General features: G+C 41.7%; 1 protein-coding gene across 3 annotated transcripts in view; it reads left to right on the top strand.

Moving 5' to 3' along the window:
- The window catches only part of GAS2 (growth arrest specific 2), a 161,390-nt gene extending 145,004 nt beyond the window's left edge, over positions 1-16,386 (top strand). For all 3 annotated transcript variants that reach the window (XM_048484414.1, XM_048484412.1, XM_048484413.1), the window contains one exon: positions 13,317-16,386. In XM_048484414.1, coding sequence (XP_048340371.1) covers positions 13,317-13,535 — 219 coding nt within the window. In that variant the 3' untranslated portion in view covers positions 13,536-16,386. The remainder of the gene's footprint in view (positions 1-13,316) is intronic.
- Positions 16,387-17,953: the final 1,567 nt, after the last annotated feature.

Raw genomic sequence — 17,953 nt, 5'->3', positions numbered from 1 at the left:
TTGACTTGGGACTTCCCACCCTCTTGTGGTTGTCTGACATGGCTGCTTCATTGTGACTCATTCCACCTCCCATGGCAGTCATTTTGTGACAGTGCCTACTGCCCTATCTTAAAGTTTGAAATTCGCACAGCCTGGACTCTGCTTAGAACACCTTCCTTAGAAGAGCAGAATACAAATATAACAAACTCATGAACAAGTAAGAATTGGCTCACTGTATCAGAGCAAGTCCAGCATCTATGCCACTGTCCATTCAATGGAGTTCCACATGAACCCCTCTCCTGTTGCTTCTGGTAATTAGAGACGAACTACTTTGTAGGCATGGTTCTCCAGTCACGTATTATGGCAATAGCCATTGACAGACCTGTCTACTCATAGTGTTGTTGCCGCAGAAGGCACCAGGCATGCTTACCCAATTCCCAATGGGAGAGATGGGGAATATCAAGAGGCAAGAGGCTTGAGAATTATTCAATAAAATGTTATTGAGGCCGACAGCAACTCCAGTAGCGATAGTAGGGGATCAATGAATTGGCAAAAAGCAAGGGGTTTTATAGGAACAAGCATGGGAAGGAGTGTCTCCAAAACAATTCAAACATTAATACATCAATTTGCAGAGTATAGGTATCTTGATGGCAACATTTAGGGTTTCAACATCTGTTTTCTCAGACGGTACCTAAACATCCTGGTTCTTGATGAGCTAGCTGAGACAACAAAAAGCACCCTTTTACAACATTCAATGGTTCTTTAGAAATACAGATGTTTTCTGTAGTACTTGAGGGCTGAATGTACTTGATTGCAGAAGGCAGGGTGTGTCTTATGGCAACATTTTTGGGGGGGAGACAGAACAGCTTATCAGTATCCAGAGACACAGAAATTCTACTTCAGTTTAACAAACATTCTACAAAATGTCTTCGTAAAGGCTAACAGGCAAGTAATATCACAAGCTTCATATCATTTTCCTACAAAATATAAACATACAAAAATAGAAATGCAATGCAGTAGAAACAGGTACATTAGGATCTTTAGTGCTGAAAGCATGGATCTTTGAACAAAAGAAATAATTCTCCTTAAGGCACACACACCCGGTATTCTCAGGGACCCTTGGAGTAGACTACATGGTTTCTTGATATATTCCTTCTGGGAAAGGCTATCTATTCTGCAAGTCAAAAAGGACCCTTTATTCTTCCATGGCCATTTGTTACCACATCCTGTGTATGTGACAGCTTGCTTGTCAGCACTTTGGTGAGGTACAGGACTTGGGCTAAATATGGCTTTGTGAGGGATTCTGGGATACAACTTTGGCCAAGTTAAAATAATACTGGCTGGATTAAATATTAGATCGAAAATGCTTGTTAGGTTACAGTGTGTTTAAAAGTCATTTAAACTAATTGCTTTCACCATATTCTCTGAACTTGGAGGTTCAGTCATGGCCAAGGCCCCTGCTGCACATGCAGAATAATGCCTTTCAAAGTACATTAAAAGTGGATTGAAAGAGCATTATTCTGCATGTGCGGAAGGGGCCTAAATCATCAGACATAATGGCACTAGAATCAACTAGGCCCGTAATTGTGACGGGGGCAGGGCATGTGGTAAGCACTCCCAAAAGGGAGCATGCCTGTCCCTGGGCAGCTGAACAGCCGGTCTCACCACCCGGCAATTTGTACACTGACGTTTGAGTGGAGCAAGCCGCCTATTTAAGGCAGCATGCGGTGGCCTTGGCCTCTTTTTTGACGCAGCGAGGCAAATTGACCCACCAGCCCTCCCAAAAGGGATGGGATTATTTTAGCTTATCCGTCGCAGCCCTTTGGGGGCAGTTTGGGCAGAGAAGCGAATCATTTTGAGGGAGGACCGAACTTGCAGGCCGGACCTCCCCGCCTAGGGAGGCCTCCATAAGAGACTGGAAATGGGGAAGGACTCGGGGAGCATGCCTATAAGGGCCTCTGCTGGCGAGCCTGATGCCCCATATGGCAGGGCCACAGGGAATGGGGCGGATGCCCCGTGGCCCAAAACTTCTGTCCTCCCCAAGTGATGGGGGGAAGGCTGGATCAGCCAGGAAAACTGATCAGCAGGAAGATGCACTCCTCTTGATCGCCCAGCTTCTTTAAGCATTGTTTTTAATAAAAAGGGCTGCAGCCCTATTTCAATCCAAGCCGTGTCTGTGCTTATTTCAGTAGCCTCTGCACATCTGGCTGCAACTAATCAATGGACATTGCCTGGACTTCTTTAGGACGTATTTGCAGAATGTTAAGAAGAACCATTTCCACAATTTTGCTTGTTCCCTGTGGCAGTGAATTCCAAAATTAAACCATGTGTGAAGGACTGTTTTGTATCCTGAATCTGCTTTACATGAGTTTCAGTAGGTGACAATGGTCTAGTACAGCGGTTCTCAACCTGTCAGTCGCAACCCCTTTGGGGGTCGCCTAAGACTCTCTGCATCAGTGTTTTCCATCTGTAAAATGGATAAATGTTAGGGTTGGGGGTCACCACAACATGAGGAACTGTATTAAAGGGTTGCAGCATTAGGAAGGTTGAGAACCACTGATCTAGTATTATGGGAAAGAGAAAAAATTATCTCCTCTTTCACTTTGTGACAAAGTTGTGCCCGGGTGGAAATTTTTCTTTCCAAGGAATTGTCCAGCTGTATCGAAGTAACTACCTCTACACTGTGTTTCCTTTAGAAAGATTGCAGTGACTTATGGGATATGATACCTTCAAGGAGGGAAATCAATCATAATGGAAAATCTTTCATGTTGTACAGTGCCGAGTAACATTTGTTAACGATCAATACTGAGGCAAATACACCAAACATCATGTCCCCAACTTGGAATGTGGTAAGTTGTTCCATTTAGATCAGGCTTCTCTGGGTAGTTTACTTCAGAGATTCAAGGAAACCTTGAGAGGTCTGATTCTGAGTTGTTATGTCTTTTGCTCTGAGTGGGTATTGAAGGGAGATAAATAGAAAGACCCTTCATTTTATTATGGTTTGAGTCCTGCAGATATTACTGACATATTTTAAGGCCTGTGGCTTTAAGTGAACCTTTGGAGATTGCCAACTCAGTTGTCTGAAGTTCCAGTGATATTAGATGATAAGAAAAGATATGGTTTGTTTTCTCAAACTGGACTGTAATACCATCCTTTCCCTTGTAGAGCTTGCTGGTTTGAAATGGTCCTGGAGTTTCTTTGGCTTCGATACACAGAACATGTCTGCCATCCAGTGGCTCCTTTTCACATTTGCAAGCCCTTTTTTTCCCTCCTAGAAAATACAGGGTTATTTTTATGAAGGCTTTTCTCCCTCAGGAATAGGAAGGGCTGAATCATTTAATCTCTGTCTTGCAACTTTTGTTAAAGAACTACAATTTGAATTGTACCTTGGCATTATTAATCTAATCTGTGTCAAGGCACTTACAGAGAACAAATAGTTTTTGATGTGGAATGGCTTCATAATGCTGCAGATCAGCAGGCCAGACTCGAAGAGCTTTAATCTGAGAATGTTTGCTGACCTGAGAAGGATTTATTGACACTAAGTTATCATATTGATGGAATATCATAGTTTTTCAGCAGAAAAAAAACCACTGTTGCTCAGCAGTTAAAAAAAAAAAGCCCTACATTATTCCTTCGGTACATGAAGTCTTGTAAGCTTTTTGCATGGGGATGTTTGGAGACTCATTTCGTCAGAAAGAATACTAACACAACTTGTTGGAATAGAAATCGGCCGCAGCCCAAAATTTATTTAACACATAACCAAGAAACCTTGAAGCTGGGCGAGCATACCAGAGCACATCCTGGCCCCCAGGTAGCAAACCGCTGAACCTGGTTATAGGGCAGCCCAAGCTGACCCCTTAGGCCCTTCGGACAGAACCCCTGTCCGGCACATCCCCCGAGGGAACGGAACAGGAAGTTACTAGGTGCCACAAGGACGCAAACCCAATTTGTGACACCCCTCCCTGCCGGGCAGCGAGCTCTCAGCGCAGCCCCCAGGCTTGGCTTTCGAGATCTCTATCGCCACCACGGACCTCATAAGGAGGCCCCCGAGGTGGGAAGGTCCGGCATGCAAGCTTCTGCCTTCCCCAAATAGGATGTGCTCTTATGCCCTACCGCCCAGTGAACTGCGACAAACATAACAATATGAACAACCCCTCAAAAAACCCCTTCCAATTGGGACGGGGAGGGAGGGCCTTAAAACGATCTGGCCTTGAAAGAGGCCCAACCCCCGCCGACGCAGCCTTTTAAGGCTGCCAGAGGCCCCTGTCACGTGCTGGCACCCGGCCACGTGACCGCCTCATCCGGCCGGCGGGAGGAGGTAGAAGCCTCCAATCGTCCCTCCCCCCTTGCAACGGCGCCTCCAGGCTGAAGCCTGGGGCGCGATTTATAAAAGTTCTCAAAACATATTACCTGGCAGAAAGTAACCCTATATTTCTGAGAGCAAAGGAAGAGGAGCAGAATAAGACAACTTACTTAAAAGCGAACACCTAATTTGGGTGTCTTCATAGCACAAATAAGTAAGACATGTATCTCATCGAATCTGTTTAGAACATGTGGGCTGATGATGAGGTAGGTGAGAGAACTATTGCCCAAGATCATCCTGTAGTAGGCTGAAGGTGGAGGAGTGGGAAAACAAACCTGGTTCACCAGATTAGAGTTTGAAACTCATGTGGAAGAGTGGGGAATCAAACCAAGTTCTCCAGGTTAGTTTCCACCACTCTTAACCACTATACCATGCTGACAATATAAAAAGATACCATTAAAAGCTGTTGGTCATAAACTGCATTAAAAACAATCCATTAGCAAGAAAAATACAATTTAAAAAGCTAGCAATATCCCACTTTACAGTTGATTTATTGAATTCCTGCGGTCATATTGTTCAGCATTAATAGTAATTTTTCCCATAATTATCAGTAAAGTTACATTGATAACTTCTTATCTTAGAACAACAGCATTCAATTCCAGTGAGTTTAGAATTATTTTTGTTGTTGTTTCCATCTTAGAACAATTAACATATATAAAACAGCACAGAAAGAAAATAGCTATGGAGAAGCAGTCTCTGTGTGATCATCAGAAGCCTTTGGGGAAAAGTTGAATATTACTCCCTTTAGGGATAAATAACTGGCAAAGATAACTTGCAATTAGAAAGTATAAGTAGGTATTTGAAATCATAATGCAGGGTTTCCCAGGACGCAGAAGTGTTTCAAATTCTAGTTCCAATTTCTTTAAATCCCCATTTCTCAGAGTCATTGCTGACATCAGGGTTTACCAATTTTGTTTTGGCATCTCCAGAGAGTGAGGGAAAGGGGTAATGGAGCCACTTGAAGACTAAGGTCACGGGGCTTTTCAGCAGGCCAACCAGAAAGAACTGGAGGGACTTCCATTCTTTCACACCCACACTTGGAATACTTTGAAAATATGGTACACCTGCAAAATGCAATGTAAAAAACTGAGGCACTTTTCTAAATTCTGTTCTTCATTTATTTTTCATACTTTTGAACAGTGATTATTGTAACAAATAAATTGACACATATAATCTGTCTTGAGGTCAATGTAAATTTATTTACAACTTAATCGGGGCTGGAGTGTGAATGTCCCTCTGGAGCCATTGCACCCCTGCACTGGCATGAGTGCTCATTCTGCCAGTGCAACAGGCAAATGTGCCAGTAGAGAGGCAACTTACCTGGGCAGCTGGGTGCCACACGGCTCCGCGATGCCCTACCTGTAAATTTCCTCCATTGCACAGGCACACCAATTCAAAAAGTTTGTGTGTGGCCAGGGGCATTCGAGGGCGGAGGCATTCAGGGATGGGCCACAAGGTGGGGCTGACCTTAGTTGGCTTCCTGTGCCCAGCCAGGCCCCATGCACTGGCAGAGCCATCAGCAGAGATATGCCATGATTTTTGTAGTGTATCTCTGTTTTCCCTTATGGAAGAGTTCCATTTTTAAAACCTTTTTGAGCTTCCAGCACTGTGGGAAAGTCCTTTGGTGGGGTCAGGGCGGCTCTGGGGTGGCGCTGTCTGCACCCACCCAGGAGCTCTGGATTGGGTTATTAATGTATGATCAGATGTAGTAGAAATAAACAGCAATTTTCTTATTCCAAATTCATGTTTCCTTCTATTGCCAATATATAGTTGATACATGAAATTGATATGACCCAATTGCAGACATCAACATAATCAGTTCTGGGGTGCTGTGTGGTTTCCGGGCTGTATGGCCATGTTCTAGCAGTATTCTCTCCTGATGTTTCGCCTGCATCTGTGGCTGGCATCTTCAGAGGAGATCCTCTGAAGATGCCATGTTTCACAGATGCAGGCTTAAACTGCCAGGAGAGAAGAGGCTCTTCTAAATTTCATGACCATACAGCACGGAAACCAAGCTCTACCACCAAAATGATTCCGGCCGTGAAAGCCTTTGACATTACATAATCAGTTCTTTAAAAATAAGACAAATTAATAGAAAGATTTATTTATTTATAGGCCATGATGGATAAAAATAACACCTCCCTACAAAGGCTTGTATTTGATTAGTAAATTTGTAGCAACAAAGAATAACTCCATAATTCCTTGTTTATGACTCTACCAGAGGCCACTGACTGGCCTCTGCTGGGGACAGAATACTGGAGGAAATGGACTTTCATCTGTTTCAGCAATTATTTTATGGGCATCTTGGAATTTCCTTGACATAGTTGGGAAGAAGAAAGTAATGTTAAAAAGGAAGGCATCTAGCCAAATGTCTTGCATTTAAAAAGGGAAGGAAACCCTTCACTTTAACTATTCACTGAAGAATAAAACTGTGGTAATGAACAGATTTTGTGCTGATTTTCAAGCTAGCTTTCTAGTTTGGTGTGAATGCGGACAAGGGCTTTCTAATAGAAAATAAATGCTTCCATTTCCTTTCTAGCAGAAAATCTGTTGACAGGCTTTCATCTCTGATGCCTTGGGTAAAGAATTCCTGAATATCCAAGCTTAAAATGCTGTCACTTTGCAAATAATTGTAAGAACCTCAATGTTATTCAGATCTGCTTATATAGCTGAAATGAGTGACAAAAAAGGAAGGAAAATGCCTTCAGTGTATTGTTGATCAAATTTCAGAAGTCCACGCATTTGTTCCCTGGGTAGAAGGGTGACCTCTAAAGGTTTGTGTTGATTGATCCACTCCAAAGCTTATGAATCTTTCATTGAGCCCGAACTTAGCAGGAGGGAAATGCCATTTCCTTCAGGCTAGAAATTATCTTTGAAGTCAAGAAGTCATCATCTGTTGTACTTGTAGTGTGCCTAATTATTATGTTTATGACTCCATTTTATTTTATTTTATAGACTGAAGATTAAAGGCACAGCAGAAACTTGTAAAGAAAGCTTTATCTATTTCTGAATTCAGTATGACTTGTAGAATCCTTTGGCTGCCTAATTTCCACTGAGTTTAGTTAGATTTCAGCAGCCTATTTGGGTACCCCACGTCAGTTCTGTTTTCCACGTGGGTATGTGCATATGAGATTGCTCCATTGCTGCAGCTAAATATACAATGCAGCAACAGTGAGGCTTCCCATGGTTCTCCTGTCCTAAACCTGTGGCAGTTACTAATCTCTACCTTCCAAGAGCCTTTTCAGGTTTTTTTAATTAGCAATTTTATATCATTATAAGAAGGTCTGCTGAATTCCCCACTCCCTTCCTTCCGCCTTGTACAGATATAAGGGAAAAATACATTGGCCCATTATTCATGGAACACTTACCTTGAACCTTTTAGCTGTGTGGTAGGGCTGGTCTCCTCCTGTTTCTCTGTTTACCCACAATGAGGCAGCCCAGTCCTCCCCGCAGCTAGTCTCAACAGACTTCTGTTTCCTGGTTCTCTTAACACTGCCCCTATTAAAGAAACAGATCTGATAACACTCAGTAACCCTTCAATACTATAGAGCTGATATTCTCTCCCCCCTCCCTCCCCCTCCACAGACATTCACACACTGTCCCCTCCCCCCAGCCTTTTGCTGCTGGTGTGGCAGACAGGCTTGTTTTTTTTAAAGCCTTGTCTGAAAAAAAGTTTTTAAAAGCCCTCCCAATCATCAAGGAGTGTAGAAGCAGATTGGGAAAGGTGGGATGGAGCCAGAAACTGACCCTGTTTCTGCTGTTCTTTGCAAAAGTCTACTGTGTTATACTGATACACTGATCTATCAATATGAGTGTTTAGAGAAGAAGGAAGGAGCCGGCAACTTAGAAGGAGGGGCAGGAGGGAAGACATGAATGGCAGTACGAAGAGTGGGAAGGGTGGAGCTAGGTAACATGACAAGGGAAGGAGCCAGCAACATAGAAGGAGGGGCAAGAGGGAAGACATGGATGGCAGTACAAAGAGTGGCAAGGGTGGAGCTAGGCAGTCTAGCGGTGGGCAGAGGGCAGAGGTCCAGGACAGAGCTGTACTAATTGGCAAATCTCCCCGCTCTGGCAGTGAAGCAAAATTAAATTTGTGCTATAAGTGGTCTTGTTTGCCACAGGGAGACTAGAAAGTGAAAATGAGGCTGAAGGAAACATGTCCATACAAGAAATTTTACTACGACAGACATTTGCCCCCATTGTGCAGCAGATGCCTTGTCTATAATCAGCCATTCTCTTAAGAAATGTGACTGAAGACTTACTTTTAAAAATGAAAGTAGGGAATCCAGAGAACCTGATAGATACATTATACCACGTTATAACATTATACCACTATAAGGATATTCATTTGCAATTTTTTAAATTAAAAAGTCTTCTAATGATGAGGAGGAAATGGCCATTTGTGGACAGGGACAGGGAAATGGCACCAGTGTGGATAGGACCAAGAAGATCTGGACTTTCCCTTTAACATGGCCACCCAACTTTGTTGTGAACTTCTTAGCAAAGCAGATTTGAGATCCCAGGAAATATGAGAGAAAGGTGGGAGTCAAGCAGGTTGGACATGTGGAAACTGCTGTTGTCCCCCCTCCATCACCACCTGCTGGGTGAGCTGAGCTGCTTCTCCTGCTCCACTGCCAGTGCTGCAGGACTGGTTGGTGGGAAAGGAGGGCAAGGGACAAGACATCTTCCTTTGCCACTGACCCCCCCCCCCATGAGCCAACTGGGCAGAAGCAGTGGTTCTTCAAGCTGGAAGGGGATGAGGGAGCAGAGTGAAAACCACCATCTTAACTTCCCTCCACAACCAGACAGGTAGGGCAGGCAGGCAGGCGGACCATCATGTGCAAGCAATTTGTGTGTGTGTTGGTGTGTGTGCATGTGTTCTTTGCATGTGTTCCTGTGGAGGGGAGGGGAAGTCTCCCCATGTGCTTCTCAGATCCGCCACTGGTATTTAAAAAAAATTACCACAAAAGATTGTAATTATAACAGCCCCCCAAAGCCTTTAGCTCTCCCTAATGGCTGTTCTCCCTGACCTGGATAGTTCTTGGCTAGCCTGATCTCATCAGATCACAGAAACTAATCAGGGTCAGCCCCAGCAAGTATTTGGATGAAAGACCTCCAGAGAATACCAAGGTTATGATGTGGCAAACTACCTCTGAATGTCTCGTGCCTTGGAAACCCTATTCGGTCACCATAAGTCAGCTGTGACTTGAGAATAACAACAAAAATGGCTGCTGCAGATAAAGTTATATTGGCAAACTTAATTACAAACTTCCTGATTTTTTCAATATGGAGATCATTTTCTAAAAGCCTGTGTATGTATGCTGTCAAGCCACAGCTGAATTAGGCAACTTCTCATGGGGTATTCAAGGTAAGAGATGGAAATAGGTTGTTTGCTATTGTCTGCCTTTGCATAGCAACCCTGGACTTCCTTATGAAGGTCCCCCTTTTCAAGCTGATAAGATTGGGTTAGCCTGGGTGATACAGGTCAATATTTTTTTTTATATCTGGGTTTTAAAGGAATAAGATTTAGAAATGCAAATATAATATTACAGTTTATATAAGCACATCTACCATTTTTTCAGCACCCTCTCTGTCTGTTGGATAGATATGACTCAGTGCTGGGTTTTCTGACATAGCATGAGGTATTTATTAAAGAAGTTGGATTCTTTAAAGTAAAACAACATCCTGTTTCCCAAATGCATTTGCTAATCTCTATGAAGAAATAGGTATATGTGAGCCTTAGGTATATGTGAGCCCTCACCTGGATAGGCCAGGCTAGCCCAATTTCATCAGATTTCAGAAACTGAGCAGTATCAGCCCCGGTTAGTATTTGAATGGGAGACCACCAAGTAAGGCCGGGGTTGCTACATAGAGGAAGGCGATGAACAACTACTAATGACTGTTTCTTGCCTTGAAACCTTATACGGTTGCCATAAATCAGCTGTGATTTGGTGGCACTTCCCACCACCAAGTATATGTGAAGGGATGGTGATTAATTTAATAATATTCTATTCCATACCCCAAACATTAAAATATATGTGAAAATAAGTTATTTGAATATTCATTTCATTCTTGGGATGGTAAGGGAACCACTCTAAGTTGTATTATGTTAATTATGTTATTTTACTGTGGCTTCGAATCTTAGGCTGATTCCGCACAGGCTTAAAACAACAGTGTGAAAACGGTGTGAAAACAGTATAAACCCTTTTACACCATTTTCACAGTTTTCACACTGCTGTTTTTGGCCCATGCAGAATCAGCCTTAGTTTGTAGAGAGGAAACAAATTGAGTAGTTAGAGCACCTGAGTTGGGATAGCACAACAAATTACACTTGTATTTGTTTCATTTATTTATACCCTGCCTTTCTCCTCAATGGGCACTCAAAGCAGGTTATATTCTTCTGCTCTCCTCCCTTTTATTCTCACAATAATTTTGTGAGGTAGACTAGGCTGAGAGTGTGTTACTGGTCCAAAGTCACCCAATGAGCTTCCATGTCAGAGTGCATATGGAACCAGGGTCTGCCAGATCCCAGTCTGACATTCTAACCTTGCTGTATCAAAAATAAGTTAGATCAAAAGCTTCCCAAAGCAGGAACAGCGAAAAAAGTGAAAAAGTGAGCCTATTATAAAGTCAACAGACCTTTATAAAGTCAACAGACTCGTACCTTCGGGACCGCATCACCCCATATGTCCCTACTCGGCCTCTGCGTTCAGCAGAGGCCAATTTGCTGGTGGTCCCCGGCCCCTCAATGATGCGGCTGGCCTCCACACGGGCCAGGACTTTCACAGCGCTGGCCCCGGCCTGGTGAAACACCCTCCCACCAACTGTCCGGGCCCTGCGGGACCTTGGTGAGTTCCGCAGGGCCTGTAAGACTGTGTTGTTCCACCGGGCCTTTGGAGTGTCCAGCCGCTGATATGGTGCCCCCCCACTGCTCCTGCTTTGGCACTGGTACAACAGAGCTCCTCATATTGAGGGGCCTGCCGTCCCCCCCCTTCTTGGGGTGGGTTTTTAAATTGAGCCTGGACGCCTCTTGTTTAATTTGCTAATTGTTAGCCACTGTTTTTATGTATTTTAAGATGTTTTATTGACGGAGCCTATGTTTGTATTTTACCGGATTTGCTCCTTTTTATTGTTTATATATTATGTTGTTCACCGCCCGGAGCCGTTTGGGGATCGGGCGGTATAGAAATTGAATTAATAATAATAATAATAATAATAATAATAATAATAATAATAATAATAATAATAATAATAATTTATTATTTATTATATCACATTTAAAAAACCGCCCTCCCCCAGAGGGCTGAGAGTGGTGAACAACAAATTAAAATGTAAGCCTCGAAACATAAAGTTAAAACCCAATATAAATACCCCATATATAATCTATAAAAACAGGAACCATAAAACAACCGATGGCGTCAAGCGCCCTCCCCCCTTCATAACCATGGGAGGCCAGATGGAGAAGGCACGATGTACTCAGCCAGGTTGGCCAAATGCCTGGCAGAACAGGTCCATCTTACAGGCCCTGCGAAAACTCTGCAGGTCTCGCAGGGCCCTGACCTCCTGAGGGAACCTGTTCCACCAGGTAGGGGCCAGGGCTGTAAAAACCCTGGCCCTTGTAGAGACCAGCCTGATCGCTTTCGGGCCAGGGATCACCAGTAGGTCATCCTGCGAAGAACGGAGTGGCCTAGCGGGGCAATATGGGGTCCCTCAGGTAAACAGGTCAAAACGAACACTTTGAACATGACCCGGTACTCAATTGGCAGCCAGTGTAGATGGTACAGGACCAGGGTAATCCAGTCCCTGCTTGCAGTGCCCATAAGGAGCCTGGCCGCCGCATTCTGCATTTAAGATACTGTGATGTAAATATGGTAGGTCAGTTTTACTATAATTTTGTTTTCCTTAAGCATTACTGTGGCTGCTCATTTTGGCTAGTATTTCTTCATTTTCAATATTCTGCAAATGCTTTATTCAAGTGTTTTTATTGAAGTAAAGAGCTCTCTCATGGAAGTTTTCTCTCAGAGGAAACAAGCTATAATAAAGATTTATATGCTTCATAATCACAAACATCTCCTGAAATTATTACATAGACATTTGCATGGCTGGATACATGGGGGCCTGGCAAGTGGCAGTCTTTTCAGTAGTGGGGAGGGGTTTTTTTGCATCCCCATACCACCAAAAAGCTCTCTGGGGATGCCAGGGCAGCACTGCAGCAGTCCCATCCCTGGCCACCTCGGGACTCTGGATTGGGCTGCCCCTGTCTTCTGTCTGACATGGGAGATTTCAATTGTTTTTCATTTATTTTCTCTTTGGAAGCCTACTAGGCAAGCTTTGAATATTCACAATCTGATATTATTTTTAAAAAATGAAATTATAATATTAGTATGGTATGTTGTAGCTGTATGGTCTCAGACTCATGGTTGCCAAGAGGGGCACATTAAAATCTTCTGTCACCTGCATCTGTGCTGGATCATTCTTTAGCAACATTATGAATTTTGGTGACAAAAAGAAAACACAAGGGAAAAATTCATACTCTATATTCAACCGCCAGTAGTTATTTGGGTTGTCAACCAGGCTGTTTTACATCATTTCACAACACTAATTACCTTCAGTTATAAACATTTTTAAATCACTTTCCATATTACAATTTTGAATTATAACCTCCTTTTTTTAAGTAAGCCTCTAAAAATGTGAAGCATGAATAAGACACATGTGTTTGGAACCATGTAAAGGATCCTGTACTAATTGTGACTTTCTATTGAGTGTACTCTCTGTAGCAGATCTGGTTTATCTGTCACATAATGGAACAGCATTATTTGTTTTAGGATTGAGCTCATAGTCCCAGTGATGTCAATAGTATTTAATAGAACTAAATTGGTTTTAAACCACTTTGGGAATAGTTACCAATTGCAAACATAAATCCTGCTTTTTCAGGGTTTTCTTCTTTTCTCTTTTTCTTTTTTTACAAATACAGATGCTCCACAACAAACACGTGATGGTTCGTGTAGGAGGAGGATGGGAGACATTTGCAGGGTATTTGCTGAAACACGACCCATGCCGGATGCTGCAGATCTCTCGGGTGGATGGGAAAACATCGCCAATCCAGAACAAGTCTCCAACCATCAAGGACATGAATCCAGACAGCTACTTGGTTGTTTCTGCCCATTACAAAACCAAAAAGGAGATTAAGTGAAATTACTTTCTCATTTCATTGGGGACTCTGTATATGTCGGTCCATACTATCTTCTTGAGTATAGTCAAATTAGTTGACGCTTTAAAAGGATTTGTGAAAATTATACACAGACTGGAAATAGCAACCCATTTTGTGGATTGTTGAACTGTAGAACTATTTATTTCTAGTACTGTATCTTTTTATAGCAAGTTACCCTTTATAGGCTAATTATTAAAATCAAATACAAAATAGACATATATTTTTAGCCAAATTATTACTCTATGAATGTATTCTTAGAATGACTTAAACAATATGGTTCACATTAAAGTAATAAAATGTGGTATATATTTGTATGAGAAAAACCCTTACAAAGTTCTTGTGCCTTTGAAAGTACAATGAAATCCTATACTTGCAGGAACCCTCATTCATAGAAAGGGCCTACTGTATTCAGTCATCCTGTTTCTTTGTGTGCAGAGTCCTTCCACTGAAATTGTTTGGGGTACCTTTTGCTGGCAAGATCATTCCATGACTCTGTCTATGTCCTATGACTGTAAGCAAATTGATGGAGTAGGGTGACAAAGTGCTTAGTGTGGAAAATGAAAATAGCTTGTGGAAAATATCAGCTCTTTTATCACCTGAATATTAATGTCAGAAAGCTGGCGTGGTGTGGTGGTTAAGAGTGGTGGACTTTAATCTGGAAAACCAGGTTTGATTCCCCACTCCCCCACATGAAGGCCTTGAGCAATCACAATCCTCTCAAACTCTGTCAGCCAATGGGGAGGCAAGCAAATCATTTCCAAACATCTCTTGCCTTGAAAACCCTATTGGGTCACTATAAGCCAGCTGTTACTTGATGGCCCTTTCCGCCACCATATTAATGTCAGAATTAATGTCTTGATTTATAGGCTGCAGTTTTTTTCCCAGTCTATAAAGAAACTATAATTTGCCAGCTGTTTTTGTTTTCAAATTACCACCAAAGAATGAATGCTTACAAGCTGCTGAAAAGTACATTAAATGATTTTAACTGATGAATTATATTTAGATGTGAATGCATTAATAGGAAGCTCTGAAAGAATTTTAAATCAACTTGTGGCTTGTTCCCACCCAAAGAACCTGTTTCAATATAGTAAATCTGTCAGATGTTGGTGGTTGAGAAGAAAGTGTTAGGTCAGCCCACAAAGAGTAGTGATGATTTTTGTGAGTACATACAGATATGTGCTTATTGGTTGATATAGCCACTTGGTTGGATAGCCAAGTGGCTAGATCAATACAGCTATTGGTTGGATAGCCACCTGGCTTTGGAAAGGAACAGAGTGTAAAGCTAGCCACACAAAGAAGGAATTTCAAGGCTTAGCTTAACTAGCAGGTTCTGATGTAGTGTAAGGGAACACAAATTTTGCACTGACATTAAAGATGTCAAAAATGTACTTCTCTCACAAGTATGTTTCACCAGCAGCAGTAGGAAGAACTGGTGCCTGAAATGTCCAATCCATAATAGCATTAATCTGTGCTAAAGTTTCTGTAAGATGTCATCTTAACTTGCCTTTCCTACACGACCATGATTAACATTTAATGGTAATCCTGGGGATTTACATCATCAGTTGGCCCAAAAGTCCCTGCACTGTGGCCACCAGTGACACTCTGAAAGGTCACCAGGTACCAGAAGAAGGTCAGAAAGCATGTATAACCTACATGTGCATTAGGGCAGTACAGTGTTTGATAATGTTGGCTGAGTGATTAATGCAACAAAGGTGTACCAACTAATCAAAGTTTAGAGAAAACTTTATCCAGGAATTAACATACGTGATAATGGAGAGTAGAGATATGGACAGGTTTCTAGCTAAATTATTAGCTGAGAGAGAGATGTAGAGTTATGGAACTTCTGAGAAGAAGCAGAATATTGCCCTAAGAATAGCAATCGAGGAATGACACTTATCAAGAAAAGTGCTGATCTCACTATCCTATCTAAATGGCCTTTTCTCCTGCAGAATCTTCAAACTTCAGACATTGTTCACTCCAATAGATAAAAGAGTATTTTTTTGAAGTGTCTGACAGACTGGAAATATTTAAGGACACTCCCAATCTTCGTTTTTATAGCATCATAAATTTCCAATTGAGGCTATTTTTCATATTAAGTTTTTAAAACACAGATTCAGACATTTTACTGTCCCAAATGAGGTACAATCAGATTATCAGGTCTCTTGCTAGATGCATGAATTGCCATGCTACTTCTGTAGTACCATGCTATTTTGCAGCCCACAATAGAACCAACTGCAAAACATCTGTACATCTTTTCAGACATAAGCATGGTTCTTCATTTACTTTATGTTTTTCAGACTTGACCTGATAATGTATTCAATTGTAGCAATAACTCATGTGCCTGCTTTTCAGAGTCTTGCTTTTTGCCTTTTGGCTGTTCTTTCCAATCTGTTGTGACTGAAGGGTACAATATAGCTTTAAACAGTTGTAAGCATGTATAAAATATGTTCTCATACAATCCCAGATCAATCAGGACTTTATATAATCATGTGGGGTATTGTTTTATTCATTTGTTAAATAATGACCTTATTCAGCCTATCAATTCAGCTGGTTTTTTTCATCTACATCAAGTAAATTTGAAAATATTGTGTGCATACTATGTAAATAAATGCCTTTCTGGGGGGTTGGTGGGGGGGTGTAGGTCAATCATCTCACTGATATGGAAAAATGCTGGAATTTGGTTTATAGATTTTGCTAATTTTCTTTGCCTATGTTTGATAACTGTTGTGCCTTGCTAGGATAATCATTGTTCAAGGATTATTTGAATGATGACTGTATAGAGTGGAACAGAAATCATTTGGTGCATTAGTAATAAATAGAAACTTTCTAAAAATGTTTTAACTCTTATTTTTTACAATGTGAACATTTTCACAAACCAATAAAGACATACTCCAGTTTTGCAATTTAGTTTTTATCAGCTTTAGCTTTTGATGAATTCTAGTCAGTGCCCATTGTATTAAGTTGCTAATCATAGGGCTTTTTAAAATTATTGGTCTGAACCATCCAACAGCCCTATTCAGCTAGATGGTACACAAATTGAGGTGCCTTGTAGTCCTTATTTCACAACTGCTTTGTGTGTACAAGATGGAGAATCAGCGTGGAAAACACAGAACCTTCTTTAGGCCATAAGAGATAAGAAGACAAGTGCTGTTTGATTACAGCATCTTGAATGAATCAGAGTAGCATACAGGCCTCAGACTAAAACTAAGATCCTTTGGTCATTACAGTGCATATCTGGACTGAAATTTCAATCCTAAAGAACTTGTTTATCTCAGGCTCATTCCGCACACGCAGAATAATGCACTTTCAAACTGCTTTCAGTGCTCTTTGAAGCTGTTCAGAATAGCAAAATCCACTTGCAAACAGTTGTGGAAGAGGTTTGAAAATACATTATTTTGCGTGTGCGGAAGGGGCCTTAGACTCTCAAATGTTAGCTGTGACACTCCTCCATTCACACAGAGTGCCTACCCATCCTCAGCAACCTCTCTCTCTCTCAGGTTTACAGAACATGTAGGCCAGGATGTCACACCTTCCATCTTTCTCATCTATTTTAAAATATAGAGAGAGACTATTTCACGCATCAGGTCTTCTCTCTCTAACTCCCAGACAGGAGCAAACAGAATAGCCCAGCCTCCTTTAATAACAGGCCCTCACAGAGGCTCATTCCGCACATGCAGAATAATGCACTTTCAAACTGCTTTCAGTGCTCTTTGAAGCTGTGCGGAATGGCAAAATCCACTTGCAAACAGTTGCGAAAGTGGTTTGAAAATGCATTATTTTGTGTGTGCGGAAGGGGCCACAGAGTTATTGAGGTTAGGGCTTATACACTGTTTCATTCACATGCTACCACCATTTATGCATGGTCAAGATACTAATGTGTGCGTGTGTGTTTTTCTTTCCCTAAAACACAAGTCCCACAGGTAAACAAAAAAAAAAGGATTTAACTTCTATTTGCAATTTAAAAATAACACTGAAGCAAATTAGGTAGAAGTTAAAACATTTTGCTTCCATTGCTTTTGAACTGTGGTCCTATTTCCGCAGTTGGGATTCTTTGTTACAAATTGACTATTTTCAGCCTGTTCTAAGCAGTTCTTTTTCACAGTTTCATTCAGACATTGTATTTTCCTTCTCCCCAACATTCCATTGACTCTCATTGGTTGCTCTTAAAAGAGGCAGATCCTATCCTGCCCATCATTGCGGGTTTCAGAAATGTTGGAAGGGAGGGTTGAGAAGAAATATAGACTCTGTGCATCCCTGGAAGTTTGCTCAGTAGCATTCAAGATACAACTTCAATCTCCATTATATAATAGCAGAACTTACTGCCATAAACCTATTTTCCAAAGGCCAGTGACATAAAGAATCAGTATATAGCTTACATCTCCATTTTTATGCAAGCTGTA

Source organism: Sphaerodactylus townsendi, linkage group LG02 (genome assembly GCF_021028975.2).
Source record: "Sphaerodactylus townsendi isolate TG3544 linkage group LG02, MPM_Stown_v2.3, whole genome shotgun sequence".
Classification (NCBI taxonomy): Eukaryota; Metazoa; Chordata; class Lepidosauria; order Squamata; family Sphaerodactylidae; genus Sphaerodactylus; species Sphaerodactylus townsendi.
Note: the sequence above shows the minus strand (reverse complement) of the source record. Positions and strands in the feature narration are given on the sequence as shown.